General features: G+C 38.3%; 1 protein-coding gene across 1 annotated transcript; it reads left to right on the top strand.

The window, feature by feature from the left end:
- Nucleotides 1-19818: 19818 nt before the first annotated feature.
- Nucleotides 19819-21018, top strand: LOC106302904 (uncharacterized mitochondrial protein AtMg00810-like). The gene has a single exon (XM_013739302.1). It carries the CDS (start codon nucleotides 19819-19821, stop codon nucleotides 21016-21018), a length of 1200 nt encoding a protein of 399 aa, XP_013594756.1.
- Nucleotides 21019-21930: the final 912 nt, after the last annotated feature.

The raw sequence follows: 21930 nt of genomic DNA, 5'->3' as shown, positions 1-21930 counted from the left end.
AGATTATTACCATCGGATATATCATTGCAGTTGGATTAGGCTCTATTGTCTAACCATCATGGTCCATCTCGACCATTGTCTGACCATCATGGTTCATCTCCACCATTCTCCACCATTGTCTGACCATCATGGTTAATCTCCACCATTTACTGACCACCATGGTTCATCTCCACCATTGTCTGACCATCATGGTTCATCTCGACCATTGTATGTAGTAAGCTGGCATTAACATCAATGCTCGGATAAGTGTCCCACCTCTACCAATCATCTCCATATAATAACTGTTGAAAGATGAATGGATATCTAATTCGGAAAAATCATTCATGTTTTGGTCCATGTATAGTTCTGAATGAACAAAGATTATCTGACTCAAGTTTAAGAAGGACTAAATAGAGGCATGCCAATATAGATATATACATACCTCAAAGATATTGATATGGAAGTGATAACTTGTAAGAGTGTGTTTTGATGAACAAACACTTAATTAAATTACAGCTAGGGAGTGCTGATCACAAGCTTATAAACACACTTTGTTTTAAACTGAATAATATTTTGTGTATTATGAGAGGATTTCAATGCACTCTTATCTCATTGTAATCTATGAGATAAGTAATAGACGTATATATATGCGTAGCCATGGTTAAAGCATTTAGCCACTCTAAGCAAAACGATATATAACAATAAATGTTAGTAAAATAAATTATACTTATTGGGTTTTTTGGAGTCCAAAAATGCTAACAAACAAAATAGCAAATAGAGAAAGTAAACAAAAACAGAATCACCATTGGATTCTAGAAAATTTTATCCTATTTTAGCTATGTATATTTAATTAAATGGAAAGGGTTTTTACATAATGCTTTTCACCAATTGTATTTCCTTAATAAAAGATATATTTTGGATTACTTAATAGAAAATATCAATTCTATAAAATATTAAATTAATAAACATATGGTTTAATATGAACTTTGATAATGCTAGATACTGCATACACAAAGTTCACATAAAAAACCTCATTTAGGTTCATTTGTTGATTTGCAATACTATCAATAGGTATAAGCGTAAGTATAAATTGTTGAAGTTCTTCATGTGATGGTATTTCAGTGAGTTCTTCTGTAAGTATAACTTTTGAATATATATATACTTACATAGTTTTAAATTTATTACCACCACTACAAGAAAACAACGGTATTCTGACGGACATTCCGACGGAAAATGAAATCCTCGGAATTTCCCGAGGAATTTCCGAGAATATTCCGAGGAAACCCTAAATTTGGTTTCCTCGGAATTTCCTCGGAATTCCGTCTGTATATTCCGAGGAAATTCCGAGGAACACTTGATATACTCGATCGATCGATGCGTTTTTGAACATAAACAGATCGATCGATGCGTTTATAAAAAAACGTTCGAGATTTTGTTCATTCGATCTATTGGATATCCACATCGATCGATGGGATAATCTAATCGATCGATCACATTGTTACGCTTTGGTCCATCTTGGTGATCGATCGATCCATTTTGGGATCGATTGATCACATTGTTACCCCAAACCCTGTTTCCTCGGAATTTCGTCGGTATATTCCGAGGAAATTCCGAGGAACGCTTGATATACTCGATCGATCGATGCGTTTATAAAAAAACGTTCCATATTTTGTTCATTCGATCTATTGGATATCCACATCGATCGATGGGATAATCTAATCGATCGATCACATTGTTACCCCAAACCCTGTTTCCTCGGAAAAGCCTCAGAATATTCCGAGGAAATTCCGAGGAACGCTTGATATACTCGATCGATCGATGCGTTTATAAAAAAACGTTCGAGTTTATCAAGTGTTCCTCAGAATCTCCACGGAATATTCCGAGGAAATTCCGAGGAACGCTTGATATACTCGATCGATCGATGCGTTTATAAAAAAACGTTCGAGTTTATCAAGTGTTCCTCAGAATCTCCACGGAATATTCCGAGGAAATTCCGAGGAACGCTTGATATACTCGATCGATCGATGCGTTTATAAAAAAACGTTCGAGTTTATCAAGTGTTCCTCAGAATCTCCACGGAATATTCCGAGGAAATTCCGAGGAACGCTTGATATACTCGATCGATCGATGCGTTTATAAAAAAACGTTCGAGTTTATCAAGTGTTCCTCAGAATCTCCACGGAATATTCCGAGGAAATTCCGAGGAACGCTTGATATACTCGATCGATCGATGCGTTTATAAAAAAACGTTCGAGTTTATCAAGTGTTCCTCAGAATCTCCACGGAATATTCCGAGGAAATTCCGAGGAACGCTTGATATACTCGATCGATCGATGCGTTTATAAAAAAACGTTCGAGTTTATCAAGTGTTCCTCAGAATCTCCACGGAATATTCCGAGGAAATTCCGAGGAACGCTTGATATACTCGATCGATCGATGCGTTTATAAAAAAACGTTCGAGTTTATCAAGTGTTCCTCAGAATCTCCACGGAATATTCCGAGGAAATTCCGAGGAACGCTTGATATACTCGATCGATCGATGCGTTTATAAAAAAACGTTCGAGTTTATCAAGTGTTCCTCAGAATCTCCACGGAATATTCCGAGGAAATTCCGAGGAACGCTTGATATACTCGATCGATCGATGCGTTTATAAAAAAACGTTCGAGTTTATCAAGTGTTCCTCAGAATCTCCACGGAATATTCCGAGGAAATTCCGAGGAACGCTTGATATACTCGATCGATCGATGCGTTTATAAAAAAACGTTCGAGTTTATCAAGTGTTCCTCAGAATCTCCACGGAATATTCCGAGGAAATTCCGAGGAACGCTTGATATACTCGATCGATCGATGCGTTTATAAAAAAACGTTCGAGTTTATCAAGTGTTCCTCAGAATCTCCACGGAATATTCCGAGGAAATTCCGAGGAACGCTTGATATACTCGATCGATCGATGCGTTTATAAAAAAACGTTCGAGTTTATCAAGTGTTCCTCAGAATCTCCACGGAATATTCCGAGGAAATTCCGAGGAACGCTTGATATACTCGATCGATCGATGCGTTTATAAAAAAACGTTCGAGTTTATCAAGTGTTCCTCAGAATCTCCACGGAATATTCCGAGGAAATTCCGAGGAACGCTTGATATACTCGATCGATCGATGCGTTTATAAAAAAACGTTCGAGTTTATCAAGTGTTCCTCAGAATCTCCACGGAATATTCCGAGGAAATTCCGAGGAACGCTTGATATACTCGATCGATCGATGCGTTTATAAAAAAACGTTCGAGTTTATCAAGTGTTCCTCAGAATCTCCACGGAATATTCCGAGGAAATTCCGAGGAACGCTTGATATACTCGATCGATCGATGCGTTTATAAAAAAACGTTCGAGTTTATCAAGTGTTCCTCAGAATCTCCACGGAATATTCCGAGGAAATTCCGAGGAACGCTTGATATACTCGATCGATCGATGCGTTTATAAAAAAACGTTCGAGTTTATCAAGTGTTCCTCAGAATCTCCACGGAATATTCCGAGGAATTTCCGACGAAAAAAATCCTCGGAATATTCCGAGGAAATTCATTTCCTAGGAATTCCGTTGGAAATTTCCGAGGAAAGATGAATTTCCGAGGAGTTATTTCCGAGGACTTTTTTCGTCGGTATGTCGTCGGAATAGCGTTATTCCGACAACATACCGATTATTTTTTCCCTCAGTATGTCGCTGTTTTCTTGTAGTGCACCTTATGTATATATACATATTGCTTTTTAGTTTTTCTACAACTATGACTCAAATGCATATCCAGTGAGAAATGTTTTACAAATACAATATAACCAAATAAATTACCAATAAACCAATTATATGTTACATACAATATAACTGTTTATTTTTACATATATATAAATATCCTTTTCACCTTTTTACTTTTTTATATTTTTATATTTTATTATTATTTTTATATTTTTATATTTTATTATTATTTTTATATTTTTATGTATTGTTTTTATTTTTATTATTTTTATATATTACTATTATTTTTATATTTTTATAATTTTCACTATACCTCATATGTGAAGTTAAGTTCTTCATATGATGGTATTTCAAATGGTTCATTGGCCAGTGTCTGTAACCACTGCTCGAATGTTTCTTCCTATACATTTTCGATAAGTATATATTATTCATCCAAAAATTTAATATCTCTAAAAAAACATGCATAAAGCAGATTATTACCATAGTATATATCATTGCAGTTGGATTAGGCTCTATTGTCTGACCATCATGGCTCTCTCGACCATTATTTGACCATCATGGTTCATCTCGACCATTGTCTGACCATCATGGTTCATCTCGACAATTGTCTGACCACCATGGTTCATCTCCACCATTGTCTGACTATCACGGTTCATCTCCACCATTGTATGTAGTAAGCTAGCATTAACATCAACGCTCGGATAAGTGTCCCACCTCTGCCAATCAACTCCATATAATAACTGTTGGAAGATGAACGGAGTATCCAATTCGGAAAAATCATTCATGTTTTGGTCCATGTATAATTCTGAATGAACAAAGATTATCTGACTCAAGTTTATGAAGGACTAAATAGAGGCATGCCAATATAGATATATACATACCTCGAAGATATTGATATTGAAGTGATAACTTGTAAGAGTGTGTTTTGATGAACAAACACTTAATTAAATTACAGCTAGGGAGTGCTGATCACAAGCTTATAAACACACTTTGTTTTAAACTGAATAATATTTTGTGTATTATGAGAGGATTTCAATGCACTCTTATCTCATTGTAATCTATGAGATAAGTAATAGACGTATATATATGCGTAGCCATGGTTAAAGCATTTAGCCACTCTAAGCAAAACGATATAACAATAAATGTTAGTAAAATAAATTACACTTATTGGGTTATTTTTTGGAGTCCAAAAATGCTAAACAAACAAAATAACAAATAGAGAAAGCTAACAAAAACAGAATCACCACTGGATTCTAGAAAATTTTATCCTATTTTAGCTATGTATATTTAATTAAATGGAATTGGTTTTTATAGAATGCTTTTCAGCAACTGTATTTCCTTTATAAAAGATATACTTTGAATTTAATAGAAAATATCAATTCTATAAAAGTATTAAATTAATAAACACATGGTTTAATATGTTCTTTGATAATGCTAGATATTGCATACACAAAGTTCACATAAAAAAAAAACTCATTTAAGTTCATTTGATGATTTGCAATACTGTCAATGGGCATAAGCGTAAGTATAAAGTGTTGAAGTTCTTCATGTGATGGTATTTCACTGAGTTATTCTTTAAGTATAACTTTTGAATAAATATACTTACATAGTTTTAAATTTATTACCACCTTATGTATATATACATATTCCTTTTAGTTTTTCTACAACTATGACTCAAATGCATATCCACTGAGAAATGTTTTACAAATGCAATATAACAAATTAAATGACCAATAAACCAATTATATGTTACATACAATATAACTGTTTATTTTTACATATATATCCTTTTTTCTTTTTATATATTTATATTTTATTATCATTTTTTATATATTTATATTTTATTATTATTTTATATATTGTTATTATTTATATTTTTATATATTATTATTATTTTTATATTTTTCATATGTGAAGTTAAGTTCTTTATATGATGGTATTTCAAATGGTTCACTGGCCAGTGTCTGTAACCAGTAACCACTGCTCGAAATGTTTCTTTCTATACATTTTCGATAAGTATATATTATTCATCCAGAAGTTTAATATCTCTAAAAAACATGCAGAAAGTAGATTATTACCATAGGATATATCATTGCAGTTGGATTAGGCTCTATTGTCTGACCATCATGGCTCTCTCGACCATTATTTGACCATCATGGTTCATCTCGACCATTGTCTGACCATCATGGTTCATCTCGAAAATTGTCTGACCACCATGGTTCATCTCCACCATTTTCTGACCACCATGGTTCATCTCCACCATTGTATGTAGTAAGCTGGCATTAACATCAACGCTCGGATAAGTGTCCCACCTCTGCCAATCATCTCCATATAATAACTGTTGGAAGCTGAATGGAGTATCTGATTCGGAAAAATCATTCATGTTTTGGTCTATGTATAATTCTGAATGAACAAAGGTTATCTGACTCAAGTTTAAGAAGGACTAAATAGAGGCATGCCAATATAGATATATACATACCTCGAAGATATATTGATATGGAAAGGATAACTTGTAAGAGTGTGTTTAGATGAACAAACACTTAATTAATTTACAGCTAGGGAGTTCTGATCACAAGCTTATAAACAAATGTTGCTTTCAACTGAAGAATATTTTGTGTATTACGAGAGGATTTCGATGCACTCTTATCTCATTGTAATCTATGAGATAAGTAATAGACGTATATATATGCGTAGCCATGGTTAAAGCATTTAACCACTCTAAGCTCTAAGAAAAACGATATATAACAATAAATGTTAGTAAAATAAATTACACTTATTATGTTTTTTTTTAGTCCAAAAATGCTAACAAACAAAATAACAAATAAAGAAAGCTAACAAAAATGGAACCACCACTGGATTCTAGAAAAAAAAATTATCCTATTTTAGCTACGTATATTTAATTAAATGGAAATGGTTTTTATATAATATGTTCTTTGATAATGCTAGATACTGCATACACAAAGTTCACATAAAAAACTCATTTAGGTTCATTTGATGATTTGCGATGCTGTAAATGGGCATAAGCGTAAGTATAAAGTGTTGAAGTTCTTCATGTGATGGTATTTTCCTGTTCTAGGATTGGGCGGTGTCCGTCCACTAATGTAAAGATTCGGCGTGGGAGAGGTTTGACGAAAGAAACTTTCCGGGCGATCATCTTCTGAGCTCTGATCGTAGACCAACTTCATCCGGCGGACAGATTCCTGTTCTGCTGATCCTTCTTCTTTCAGTGAGTTCTTCTGTAAGTATAACTTTTGAAAATATATACTTACATAGTTTTAAATGTATTATCACCTTATGTATATATACATATCCCTTTTAGTTTTCTACAAGGGTGAATTTGTGAGATATACATAAGGGGCACTAAAATAAAGAATATGTCCATTCTACAGTATAAGCTCATCGATGTGACAGGTTCTTAAAAAAATGACATTACTATCCTTCAAAGAGCCCGTGGACGTGTTGAAGAGAAAGCAACTAAAAACTGTACTGTACTATATTCTTTATAGTATCGACACAGTTGTAAGGTAGCAGATGAAATGCCGTTGTTGGGAGTAGGAAACAAACCTATACATGAGGAGGAAGAGATGACGATTGGTGACTGTGGTGGAAGAAGAGAAGATAGTGACAGTACCGAAACAATCAATAGTAGTAATGGTGAAAATGGAACGCTTGCATGAATGAAGAACAGAAAAAAAAAGAGCTACGAGAGAAGAAAAGATTGAGGAAAAGGATGAAAACTAAGAAACAAACGTGAAGAAAAAATATTGTACTAGACTATACTTCTACGATTATATAGAATAGTATGCTATAATATTAACAAGAATTTTCGCAAGAACTTATGTATATTCTTCATGTAAATGTATTGTTCGTGAAAAAATGGTGGATCATTATATATTAATTGTTGTCATTACAAAACTCTAAAAGTCAGATTCATTTCAGTAGCATACAACCTTTAGTACCATGAATTTATATTCTACTATATTTGTTACAACACTTCAAAATAAAACATATTAACAAAGAGCATTGTTTTTCTTCTCCAATGCAACTCACCATCTAATTCTGGGATGGTTATTAGTGGCGGCGGTGCTGAAAAATAAGACAATGGAGCTGATGGAGTAGTAAAAGAGAAGAATTAGAAGGCGAAGGAGATACACTTTGTCGAAGAGAAAGAAAAAAATTGTAGTATACTATACTGTAATTATAAAATAGAATAGAATATGTTACACAACATTACTGTTCATCCTCCCCAATTCAATCTATCATCTGCTTCTTCATCACTATTTCCAACCCAACGAACCAAACACCTTGCATATATAATCACCCACAGATACAACCGCCACAGCCAATCACCACAAGAACCCTAAATAGCTTCTCGAACACCCTCACCCTTCTCGTTCATCGTCTCTCTTTGAAATTCCTCTATCTCTTTTCTTCCTTTATGATGTGTCGTCTGTGTTCAAAGTTTGTTTGAAGTGAAAGAAATCTCTTCAACTGAAGAAGACACATCGACATCAGACTCTTTTCACGCGCATAGATAAGGGTATATTCGTCACTTTGTAGATTAATATGTATAATATCATAGCCAAACATTCTTATGGTTAGAAACTTTATTTTTGATTTTCTTATGTGTATGTCACCTAATTCCCCTTTCTACAACTATGACTCAAATGCATATCCACTGAGAAATGTTTTACAAATGCAATATAACCAATTAATATACCAATAAACCAATTATATGTTACATACAATATAACTGTTTATTTTTACATATATATATATAACCTTTTCTCTTTTTTTTTTCTTTTTTTTTATATATTTATATTTATTTTTATATATTGTTATTATTTTTATATTTTTATATATTTTTATATTTTTATATTTTATTATTATTTTTATATATTTCACTATACCTCATATGTGAAGTTAAGTTCTTCATATGATGATATTTCAAATGGTTCACTGGCAGTATCTGTAACCACTGCTCGAATGTTTCTTTCTATACATTTTCGATAAGTATATATTATTCATCCAAAAGTTTAATATCTCTATAAAAACATGCAGAAAGTAGATTATTACCATATGATATATCATTGCAGTTGGATTAGGTTCTATTGTCTGACCATCATGGTTCTCTCGACCATTGTTTGACCATCATGGTTCATCTCGACAATTGTCTGACCACCATGGTTCATCTCCACCATTGCATGTAGTAAGCTGGCATAAACATCAACGCTCGGATAAATGTCCTACCTCTGCCAATCATCTCCATATAATAACTGTTGGAAGCTGAATGGAGCATCCGATTCAGAAAAATCATTCATGTTTTGGTCCATGTATAATTCTGAATGAACAAAGGTTATATGACTCAAGTTTAAGAAGGACTAAATAGAGGCATGCCAATATATATATATACATACCTCGAAGATATTGATATGGAAGAGAGAACTTGTAAGAGTGTGTTTTGATGAACAAACACTTTTTTAATTTACATCTAGGGAGTGCTGATCACAAGCTTATAAACACACTTTGCTTTCAACTGAAGAATATTTTGTGTATTACGAGAGGATTTCGATGCACTTTTATCTCATTGTAATCAATGACATAAGTAATAGACGTATATATAGGCGTAGCCATGGTTATAACATTTAGCCACTCTAAGCAAAACCATATAAAAATAAATGTTAGTAAAGCCTTTGCTTGAAAAGTGAATGCACTACAAAAGATTTGTCATCTTATATGGCAATTAATCTCAGGACAGGTAGCGGTAACAAGGAATATGGTACGTCGCAATATGCGATGTGATAATTACTGCCCAAGATGTGGAGAGCCAGAAGAAACTGTTACTCATGTGATCTATGAATGACCACCGGCCTTACAAGCATGGGCATTATCATCAACACCGTCGAGCTCTCAAACTTTCTTTGTATCGAGTATTTACGCCATAGCGAATAATTATGTCCAGACATACCAAATGGATTAAAACCATCCGTGCATAACCCAAGGAAATATTTCTCGACTGAGATGCAAATTCATGATATACTTCAAGAAAATGTTTCCATGCTTCTCCATCTGAAGGATGACACATTTCTCCACCATTCATTGTATGTTCTGCGTGCCATCTTATGTCTCTTGCAGTATTATTAGATTGATATAATCGCTTCAATCTATCTCCAACCGGAAAATAAAACATTTTGTTGTATGCAACCTTATTCTGTCCAGACTTTTGAGTAGGTCGATATCTGTCTTTTTTGCAGAATAGACAGTTTTCTAGGTTTGCGGAATCCTTCCAAACTAGCATACAATTATCTTGGCAAACATCAATTTTCTGATAAGGTAAACCTAAAGACCGCATAAGCTTCTTTATATCATAGTAAGAATTCATTGAATTGTTACCTTGTGGGAAATAGTCTTGCATCATTTGAGAAATCGAATCCATACAATTTTGAGGCAAATTATAATCTGTCTTCAAACTCATGAGTCGAGCTGCTAAAGAAAGTTGTGAAAGACCTTCTTTACATCCATCATAAATTGGATGTTTGGCAGCATCCAAAATATTGTAAAACCTTTTAGCCTCAGCATTAGGCTCTTGTTCCATATTCTCATCGAATGAAGTTTCCTGATTACCATCTGCATATGCATCTGATACCATTGACACATAAGGATTTACTGTCTCGGTTTGAGAGTCAAAACCAGAAGCATCTTCACTAGCAATTATATTCTCAGGATTGTTTAGAATATTATAATTCTCTCCGTGAGAAATCCAAACTCAGTAGTTGCAAGTAAAACCCCTATTATATAAATGAGTCCACACAGATTTTTCTTCTAATAATTGAAATGGATTTTTCAAGGGTCCAAGGTTCAAATCAAAGTATTATTTTAGATGTCAATTCATTTCTAAGTGTTTCAATTCAAAGAGAATTCAGGTTCATACTTAAGCTAAATGCATTCAATGTAATGAAGTGATTTGATTAAGCTAACAAGACTCTAACACAATTTACTAGCAACTTTCAAGCAAATGGATAAAAGAGGAGTCATGGGTATATGAATTTGATTTCAGATGACTAAGATTTAATCTAAAATGGCAAAGTTTCAATCAACACATTTCCCTAAGTCTAAATAACAATTCTAAGCAAGTTCTTTGTCAAGACAAAAACTCATTTACTCTCATTGTTCAAACATCGAATTCCTTTGGTTTGTGTTAATCAAGCAATCATTAAAAACAGATCATTCAACTTTCTAAACTCCCCTAACATCAAATGTCTTTGGTAGGGTAAGCTAAGAGCATGTTGAGTTGGCTCAGACATTTCATCGAACACCTTCCGGGCAATGAAATGTCTAGATTTCTAATCTAAAATGGCCAACTCTAGATTAGCATTAAGATCACTCAATCAAGCAAGGAAACATATTAATCTACTCTAAATATTCTAGATCATCACTTAATCATCCTAATCATCCTAACCCATAAATTCAAAGATGACTACTCACTTATTATCATGGTAGACACTAAAGCATTAGTTGATCTAAGTCTAAACATGATTAATGATCAAAGTAATCAAGCAATCACAAAAGATAATGATCAAGATTAGATCTTTCACCTAAAAGTGACTTTTGATTAGATATAAAACAAGATAAGAATCCTAACATTAGGTTTAGAGAGTATTTATATGACTTCTAAAACCTAGTGGGCCTCAAAAACAAGTTTGAGAAGGCCCATCAAAACATGAAAAATCGACCAAATATAAATTTTTGCACGCGGGTACGGTTAGTCGCTCCGGGACGTCGGTCTGTCATCACCGCAGGTTCACGCCTCGCTCTGGGACGTCGCTCCAATCGCTTTGTCTGTAACTCCATTTGGCGCGCGGGTTACTGAGGTCGCTGCACATGCCCGCTCCAGCTTCAAAGTTCATCGACGAAGATGATTCATACGGAGCGGGTGCTTCACCTCGCTGCATGACGTTGCTCTGCCTTCGTTTCATCTAGAGCGGGTGTCGTAGGTCGCTCCCATTGCCCGCTTCGGTGCTCTACTCGATCAAACAACACTTTCCACTCCATTTTTGATCTCAAATGCTTCCAAGTACCTCCAAGAACTCCAATAGACACTCCAACACCTGATAAAGACTTATGCAATGCAAAAAGAACCTAAGATGCATAATTCCTAATCTAAATGACCAAAAATATGCAAGAATGAAGAGTTAAAACAATGCAAATATGCATGATATCAACTCCCCCACACTAGTCTTTTACTTGTCCACAAGTAAACTTTCAAGAGCTAAAGGGAGAGAGGTTTGAAAATGGGAACTCATAACCAAAAGGACACTTTCTAGCCATCAACCTGACATCACAAGGAAAACATAGCAAATAGCATGAGCAACTTTCTTAATGCACTCTAGCTTCTCAAGGCCTATCAAAACTCTTTTATCTCTACACAAGTTACGTTGGCATTCAACCAACAAATTCTTTAGCCAACTCTCACATTTATTCACACACACACACAAGGTGAATTCTTGCAAATGGATATTTGATCTCAATCATTTGGCTTGGTGAGAGAAGATGGTCTGATGTGAAAAGAAGAAATGGATTTCATTTGCATCATTTATAGTGACTCACACTCAAGAATATGAGCAAGATCATTATGCAAAATTTATCTAAGAAAAAGAGCAATTCATGCGTACAATGCTTGTTCTCATCATTCTACCCCTTTCCTAAATAGGTTTAAGTTCTACCCTTCTTTTCCTTCTTTCCCAAACCCAAAATACTCTCATTTTCATCTCTCACCCAATGAACACTCTTTTCTTTGTTTTGATTTAACCAACTAGGGACTTGTTGTTTTAAATTTAGAATTTTTGACTCAGCTCTCTTCTTTTCTTTTCCCCACTCCTTTCTTGTTTCTTTGATTCTCTTTCTCTTTTTTTTTTGTTTGTAAGGAGATTCTATTAATACTCTAGAGCTTTTCCTTTCTAACTTTCTTTGTCTCTAGGGGTTTCTCACTTTAAACGCACTTTTGTGGTTCATTTCTTTCACTCAATCTCTCTCATTCCCAAGATGAAAAGAATTTTAAGCTCACAAACCCAACAACCATCCTAGAGGCTTGCATAAATGATGTCCTAATGCTAGCCAAAGATGAGAACAACTCATTGTCGCTCCTAATACTCTCAAGATTTTGCACATGACATGCTATCAATAAAAGGCCTCACTCAAGCAAATAAATGTTGGCTTCAAAGAATGGTGAGGGTTAATGGGTATGAAGTACCATTTGGGTTAACAAAGATTGGCATAAAGGAGAAAGATAACCCAAATGTGTATAATATCCATGATCAAGTATGCAAATGCCCATATGCAAGAGAGATTAAGTTCATTAAGCTTTAGTTCATTTGGAGTTGGTTTCAAGAACAATGTCAATCATCAAACAAGCAACATGTTTCAAGAAGAGTTTTCAAGGTTCGAAGCTTACAAGCTTTTTCAAGAGATGCTTAAGCTACTTAATATGTTTGGATAGGATGTTAGATTGAGTTCTAGACATGTGTCCTTTTCAAGGTATTTCAATCCTAGTTCCATATGCAAGTGAATACAACCTATATGATTTTAGACTCCTAATTTGTTTTTAGATTTTCTATGTAAATAGGTGTATGCTCTAGACTCAATCTTAAAAATGCAACTACATGCTTCTTTTTGTTGTTTTTGAATTTTTTTTTTTTCAATTTTTTTTTTGAATTTTCTATGCAAATATGTATCTACAATGCACGACATAAAACACTTTAAAATGATCAAATACTTCGTACTTCCCCCACACTTGAATCACACAGTCTCTGTGTGACCAAGAGAGGAAGAGATACTGAAAAAAAGCTAAATGAAAGAAAAACTGGTATATACAATGGTGAGGTGATAGAGTACCTGTCTAAGCGTCCAGGGAAAATGTTATGGCCTCGTTTCCGGTGTCATCGGGGAAGGAAGTGAAGTATGCTTGAGGCTCGCTGGCAACCTCCTCGTTGTCGGTTTCGTCATCGGTTGAGGTAAGGGTAGGAGACTTATTCCCGGAGTTGGATTGAGGAGCTGCAGGGTTTCGTGCCACACGCAAGAGTTGGCGGGTAGTGAGGGGAGGTCCAAGGGACAAAGTAGGGTTCGTGACAGGGTCAAAGGGTTGGGGCTGAGGAACTGAGGTATCTCTAGTGACAAAGTCTTCAGAACTGCATCCTCCCACTCCTCCTTTAACCAAAAGATCAGCCACTTTCTTCATGAATTGAGCTGAAGCTTCAGCTTGCCTCTTCACTGTCTTCTTAAGCTCCTTGTACTTGGTCTTTAGCTTGAAGATTTTCCTGTCCTAAGCCTTGTTCCATCTTTAAAGATTTCCAATGTGCTCATGAGCTTCACGGAGGGGTCCGTGAGGTAGAGCTGTTGAGCGCTGAGCAAAGTAATAGCGAGGAGGACCATAGATGGGGGTAGCAGATTCTTCTTGTGTAGCAGCACTTGTTCCAGCTTTTACTCCACCTCTGACTCCACCTCTCTTTCTTCTAGGAGCAGTCACATGATCTATGGGGCCATGTGATCCAAAGAATTTTGCTTCAGCTATGTTGAAGTGGATGATTCCCAGCTTCTCTATGCTTGTGAGCTCTCTATTTGGAAGCAGCAACTCAACCATCTTTCCTTTGAGGAAGTATGTGTAGACAACTTTCTCATGATACCTCCCACCAATATAAGTAGCAATCCTCAAATAAGGAGCATCAATGAATGATGGTCCTTTGGCATCATTCCCCAAGCTCACATCTTTTGCTATCAGCAGAGGAGCTATCAAACCACCAATTCCAAGCTGAGGAGTTGAATCACCTGTAGTCCAAACCCAATCCTTGTAGTACATGAGGCGCTCCACAAAGAGACCAACCATTCCAAAGTCTTTGAAGATGTCAGTTGTAGGAAACTTCATCTCATCAATCTGCTCAAATTCCTCAAGCTGTTCAGGTGTGATATTATCTCTAACAGCTTGGTAGAGTAACCTAAACCCTTCTTCATTGACTGTCCCTGGCTCCTTTCGAGGATAGAGTGTGTGGACAAGTATCCTGTGAAGATAGCGCACTGCGGGATGTCTGATGGCTGAGTTCTTGTCATGACCAGTAGCATGATGATTGCCACTTACCACTCTCCAAACACCTTTAGGGAGTTTGTTGAATCTGGGGAGATTTAGATCTTCATTGTCCTCAATCCCCATCATTGCTCATATGTCTCTGAAACCCATGTGATGAGTCTTTCCATTGACCTTAAACTTAATCTTGCCCCACCCTTCTCTTACATGCTCAACTTCGTGGAAAGTAGCTTTAAGAGTTGCAAGGAACTGACATGAGACTTCTTTGTAAGTAGGGTAGGCCATGAAGTAGAAGCTCTCCATCTTCATGTGCTGCAGCATTTTCCGAACATCACCTTCGATCCCCAGCTTCTCCATCATCTTGGTGTCAGCAAAGCGTGTTGGAACCCAAGAAACACCATTAACCAAGTGATGATATAGCTCAGCAGCTGTTGGTGTCTTACTCTTGTCCCTATCAAGAGCAATCCCTTTTCCTTTAGACATCTTAGCTTTCTTTGAAGGAGCTGACTCTTCTCCTCCATCATCCCTAGCAGAAGATGCCACAGCTTTACCCTCTCTCTTCTCTCTTTCTTTTGCCTTCTTCTCAGCCAGAACTAGTTGCCTAGATGTTCTCTCCACTCCTGGTTGACTTTGCTCAGAAGGTTCTAGGGGCTTTCCCCTAAGTGCGGTTTCTCTCTTTGCAGCTTCTGCCTTCTTAGCCTCCATATCTGTTTTGTTTGTCTTTGTCATTGTACCTTGCGTGGATTAGAATGAAAAGATGTATTGATTCAAGAAAATAGACTATAGGAGTGAAAGCTTGGATTTAGAAACAAGAATGAGCTGATTTGGTTAAGATTTGAGTGAGTTATGGGGTTTTTGGAGTTGGGAAATTTGAGAGAGTGTGTTTGTGTTTGGGAAAAAGAGAGGAAAACGGGAGAGGGAGCGACGGGAGTGAGGTAGAATTAGGGTGAGGTCGGGTCGGGTCATCGGGTCTCGGGTCGGGTCGTCGAGTTTGGGTCAAAATCATACCTGAGCTCGTAATGGAGCAATGTCGATACCCCGCTCCATTACCCTGCTCTGAACTCAATTTATATTTCTGGATTTGACGCGCGACATTGTCACCCCGCTGCCGTACCCGCACTGAAATCGTCGTCTGAATCTTCGAGTTGTGGCACGACATGCTCACCTTGCTGCACCAGCCCGCGCTGAATCCAATTTGTGAATTTCGTTTGACGCGCAATTATCAAAGCTCGTTGTGTTACCCCGCTCTGTTTTAGCTGTTGTCGTCGATTATCAGAGCGGCCTCCTGCCCCCGCTGCGCTACCTCGCGGTAAACTTAACTCCGATTTCAAACTTTTGACGCGCGGCTGCACAACCTCGTTTCTCTCCACCGCTCTGAGATATCTCATCTCGTCGACTCACAGAACGGCCTCCATACCTCGTTGTGATACCCCGCTCCAACTCACGGTGATTGAGACTACTAACTGAGATGGCTCTTTCAACCCGCTGAGAGCTATTACACGGGTTCATCCTGAAACGAACTCAGTCCACCTGATCAAAAAGGTCCTAAAAAGAAATATGTACAAGGATAGTCATGGGATTTCCTCCCAAGTGAGCTTGTTTTAAGTCTCTAGCTTGACTTTGTTCCCTTTTGGCTAGGTGGGGATGGGGTCGGAGAGTGGAACTGAGATTCCTTCCTCCTCTGTTGTGGTTCCCGTGTAGAGCTTAATCCTTTGCCCATTCACTGTAAATTCTCCACCATTTTTGTTCCATAACACAATTGCTCCATATGGTCTCACGTCTTTGATCTTGAAAGGACCGGACCATCTTGATTTGAGCTTCCCGGGGAACAACTTCAGTCTAGAGTTGTAGAGAAGCACTTGATCTCCAGCACTGAATTCTTTCTTCAAGATCTTCTTGTCATGAAAAGCTTTAGTTTTCTCTTTGTAGATCCTTGAGTTCTCAAAAGCATCAAGTCTAATCTCATCAAGCTCATTTAATTGGAGAAGTCTCTTCTCCTTGGCACTTTTGATGTCAAAATTCAGCAACTTAATAGCCCATAATTCCTTGTACTCAAGCTCAACTGGTAGATGACAAGCCTTCCCATACACAAGGTTGAAAGGTGTGGTTCCCAAAGGAGTCTTGTAAGCTGTCCTATAAGCTCAAAGTATAGGAGGATAAGGATAAGTACATACAATTGTATATTGTTACTAGAATATAGGAGAATATATTGTTATCGTTCTCTCTAAGATCTCGTACGATCCTCTCATGTATGTGTATATATTGTACCTTTCTCTATCAATAATGATTATCACATTCAGCATACCTCTCTACATGGTATCAGAGCGGTCTTGTTAAGACAACAGATCCTCACAAAATTTTTTTCGATCCATCACCATGGACTCGAACTCCTCTTCCTCCTCTTTCAACGATTCAAACACCATCATTGATCGATCTGATCCAAATAACCCTATATATGCGATCAACATGATTAATATCATTAAGTTGTCTTCGACAAACTACTTAACCTGGAGCGTTCAAATCAATTCTCTTCTCAGAGGATATGATCTTGTCAAGTTCATTGACAACACCATCGAACCACCCTCTCCTACTGTTGTCGTTAATGGCGATCATGTTGTCAATCCTTCCCTCAAAGCATGGCAACGACAGGACAATCTTATCTTTAATGCCCTTATGGGTGCTATTGAGACTTCTGTTCAACCTCTTATCGCCACCTCACGCTCAACTCTTGAAGCGTGGAACACTCTTGCAACCACCTATGGCAAACCCACAAGAGGCCACATCAAACAACTCAAGCAATAGCTCAAACTCTGTGTGAAAGGAACCAAGGACATCGATGGGTATATGCAACTCATAAAAACCAAAGCAGATGCTCTTGCCTTGCTTGGTAGTCCACTTGATCCGGAAGATCTGACAGACATAGTTCTTGAAGGTCTTGGTGATGACTACAAGTCGTTGATTGAGTCCATTCACAGCAGAGACACACCGATCTCCTTCCATGAACTCCACGAGAAGCTTTTACATCGGGAGATAGCTATCAACAGCGTTCAACAACACACTTCCTCCTTCCCTATGACAGCAAACTATGTGCAGAACCAGAACCAGAACCGCAACTGGCGATCAAACAACTCTCAGGAGCAATCCAACTCTGCACCAAGAAATCAGAACAACAACAATCGACGTCCTTACTTGGGGAAGTGTCAGGCGTGTGGAACACAGGGACACAGTGCTAAGTTCTGTCCTTTGTTCCGTCTTGTGCAACAACAACAACAGGCTCAGTCTGCATCATCCACGCCCACATCTCGCTCTAAAGGAACACAAAACTGGCCTCCACAAGCATACAATGCCTCCACTATGCCACCTGATCCGTCGTCTTGGCTCCTAGACAGCGGTGCCACTCACCATATCACATCTGATCTCGCCAACCTTGCGTTACACTCTCCATATAATGGATCTAAAGACGTGATGGTAGGAAATGGGCATGGACTCCCAATCACGCATACGGGTTCAGTCTCTCTTCCTCACTCCACTCATTCTTTATCTCTTCAGAATGTTTTAGCTGTACCTGCCATTGCAAGGAACTTAATATCAGTAAAGAAACTGTGTACTGATAATTTTGTTTTGGTGGAATTTTTTCTCGATGCATTTCGGGTGAAGGATCTCAACTCGGGGGCGCAATTAATCCAAGGAAAGACGACTAATGGTGGATACGAATGGCCAGCTTTGAATGATTCTCATTTTTGTGCTTTCTCTAACAATAAAAAGCCCCTTGCCAATTTGGCACTCTCGTCTTGGGCACCCTTCTGTTTCAGTTTTAAAATCAGTTGTTTCTCATTATGCTTTGCCTGTTCTCAATAAAGATTCTTCTCTTTTATGCAATGCCTGTTCTACCTCTAAAAGCCACAAAATGCCTTCTCAGCCTCTACTCTTACATCCACAAAACCCCTTGAATTACTCTTTTCTGATGTTTGGACCTCTCCAATCCATTCCATTGATGGGTACAAATATTATGTGATCTTTGTTGATCACTTCACCCATTACGTCTGGTTATACCCTCTGCGCCGAAAATCTGACGTCCTTCTCACCTTCACCCGCTTCAAAAACCTTGTCAAAAATAAGTTTAACCACCGAATAATCACTTTTTATTCGGACAATGGGGGAGAGTACACTGCCATGCGGAATTGTCTTGCAGAAAATGGTATTACTCATCTCACCTCTCCTCCTCATACACCCGAGCATAACGGGTTTGCTGAGAGACGTCATCGTCATCTCGTTGAAACAGGCTTGGCCCTTTTATCTCATGCCTCTCTTCCTCTCATATATTGGAGCTATGCTCTCGCAGCTGCTTCATATCTCATAAATCGCCTTCCCACCTCCACCTTATCAAACTCATCTTCTTTTGAATGCCTTAATGGCTCTCCTCCAAATTACACAAAACTTCGTGTGTTCGGATGCCTTTGTTATCCTTGGTTAAGACCATACACCAAACATAAACTTGAACCAAGATCCAAACCCTGCATCTTTCTTGGCTATTCTCAAACCCAAAGTGCCTACCTTTGCCTTGAACCATCCTCCAAAAGAATTTTCATATCCAGACATGTGCTATTTCATGAAACCACCTTCCCTCACAAAAATCTCACTCCTCCTTCACCTCTAGTTTCATCTTCTGCTACTCTTTGGTTTCCTCCTTTGTTGCAGGTCGCTGGTCATTCCAATTCACCGTCGCAAGCTGTTGAGTCGCCCCTAGGTTCGGATCCTTCACCAACACCAGTACCGGCGATCACGGTTGCTGCGACAATGGAACAGGTCACCTCACCAGACGTTGACACGACATCAAGCCCCTATGTTCCTCCGACAGCACCTGTTACGACTACTGCAACAAACAAACACCCCATGGTCACTCGCTCTAAGAATCAGATCACCAAACCTAGCAAGAAGTTTGCGATGCTTACTGCAACAGCTCTGGAAACAGAGCCAACATCTGTAGCTCAAGCACTGTAGGATGATAAGTAGCGGGCATCTATGGGCTCTGAATATGATGCTCAAATAAGACATCGCACTTGGGATCTGGTTCCTCCTGACCCGTCTTATAAACTTGTCGGCACCAAGTGGATTCATCGCATAAAGAGACTTCCTAACGGCAAGATCGACAAGTACAAATCCAGGTTTGTTGCAAAAGGGTGTCACCAGAGACCAGGAGTAGACTACGCAGAGACTTTTAGTCATGTAATAAAGGCAGCTACGGTTCGACTTGTTCTTGGTCAGGCAGTGGCTCGTGGCTGGTCTCTTCGTCAACTTGACGTCAATAATGCGTTCCTACAAGGAAACCTCAATGAAGATGTCTACATCGCTCAACCTGCTGGCTTCGTTGATCGTGACAAGCCTCACTATGTCTGCAAACTACGTAAAGCCTTGTATGGCTTAAAACAAGCTCCACGAGCTTGGTACCTGGAGATGGAGCTGCGCACGTTTCTTCTTGCCTCTGGCTTCACCAATTCTCTCGCTGATGCATCGCTTTTCATCCTCAATAGTCTTGGAGTCACGCTTTATGTTCTCATTTACGTCGACGACATTGTTATCACTGGAAACGACACCAAAGCGATTGACAAGTTTATAGCGCAGCTGGGTAATCGTTTCTCCCTTAAAGACATGGGTGATCTGAACTATTTTCTAGGCATTGAAGCGCACAGAATAGGATGTGGCCTCCTCCTCATACAACAGAAATATATCACTGATCTTCTAGCTCGCTGCAACATGCTTGATGCTACTCCGGTTTCAACACCAATGTCACCCTCTCATTCATTGCAACTCACCTCCGGTCGTGCTCTGCCTGATGGTCGTGAATATCGTACCATTGTGGGTAGTCTGCAGTATCTACACTTCACGCGCCCAGACGTTGCTTTTGCAGTAGATAAACTGTCTCAATTCATGCACTGCCCAACATATGAACATTGGCAAGCAGCCAAACGTGTTCTACGTTATCTCTCTGGCACACGAGATCAAGGTATTTTTCTTCGGAGCAACAACACCTTGAATCTTCATGCCTTCTCTGATGCTGACTGGGCTGGTAATCGGGATGATTATACTTCAACGGGTGCCTACATTGTCTATCTTGGCTCTCATCCGGTTGTCTGGTCTTCCAAGAAGCAGAAAACACCAGCTCGCTCCTCTACGGAGGCGGAGTACAGATCTGTTGCGGATACTGCTGCTGAACTCTGTTAGGTTGCTCAACTAATGACAGAGCTAGGCATCTCCTCTTCCTCTCAACCAGTCATCTTCTGTGACAATGTTGGAGCTAGCGGCGAACCCAGTTTTTCACTCTCGTATGAAGCATGTTGCTTTAGATTATCACTTTGTTCGTCAGCTGGTTCAGTCTCGTCTTCTTCGAGTGACTCATGTTTCCTCCAAAGACCAACTTGCGGACGCGTTGACAAAGCCGTTGCCCAGACCTTGCCTTGAACACTTAAATTCCAAGATTGGGCTCTCTAACGGTCACTCATCTTGCGGGGGTGTATAGGAGGATAAGGATAAGTACATACAATTGTATATTGTTACTAGTATATAGGAGAATATATTGTTATCGTTCTCTCTAAGATCTCGTACGATCCTCTCATGTATGTGTATATATTGTACCTTTTCTCTATCAATAATGATTATCACATTCAGCATACCTCTCTACACAAAGTGCATCATCAAGCTTGTAAGACCAATCTTTTCATTTAGTTCCCACAATCTTCTCTAGAATAGATTTGATTTCCCTGTTGGAGATCTCAACTTGCCCACTTGTCTGAGGATGGTAAGGTGTTGCCACCTTGTGCTTCACACATTTTTTCTTGAGAAGACCTTCAAACAGCTTGTTAATGAAGTGAGAGCCTCCATCACATATCACAACTCTTGGAGCTCCAAACCTTGGAAAGATGGTGCTCTTGAACATCTTGACCACCACTCTAGAATCATTGGTGGAACTTGCTACAGCTTCCACCCACTTAGAGACATAGTCAACAGCTACAAGGATGTACTTGTTTCCAAAAGATGATGGAAATGGCCCCATGAAGTCAATACCCCACACATCAAATACTTCAACCTCAAGGATTGGGTTTTGAGGCATCTCATTCCTCTTGGTGATGTTTCCTC

This window comes from Brassica oleracea, chromosome C7 (assembly GCF_000695525.1).
Source record: "Brassica oleracea var. oleracea cultivar TO1000 chromosome C7, BOL, whole genome shotgun sequence".
Lineage (NCBI taxonomy): Eukaryota > Viridiplantae > Streptophyta > Magnoliopsida > Brassicales > Brassicaceae > Brassica > Brassica oleracea.
Note: the sequence above shows the minus strand (reverse complement) of the source record. Positions and strands in the feature narration are given on the sequence as shown.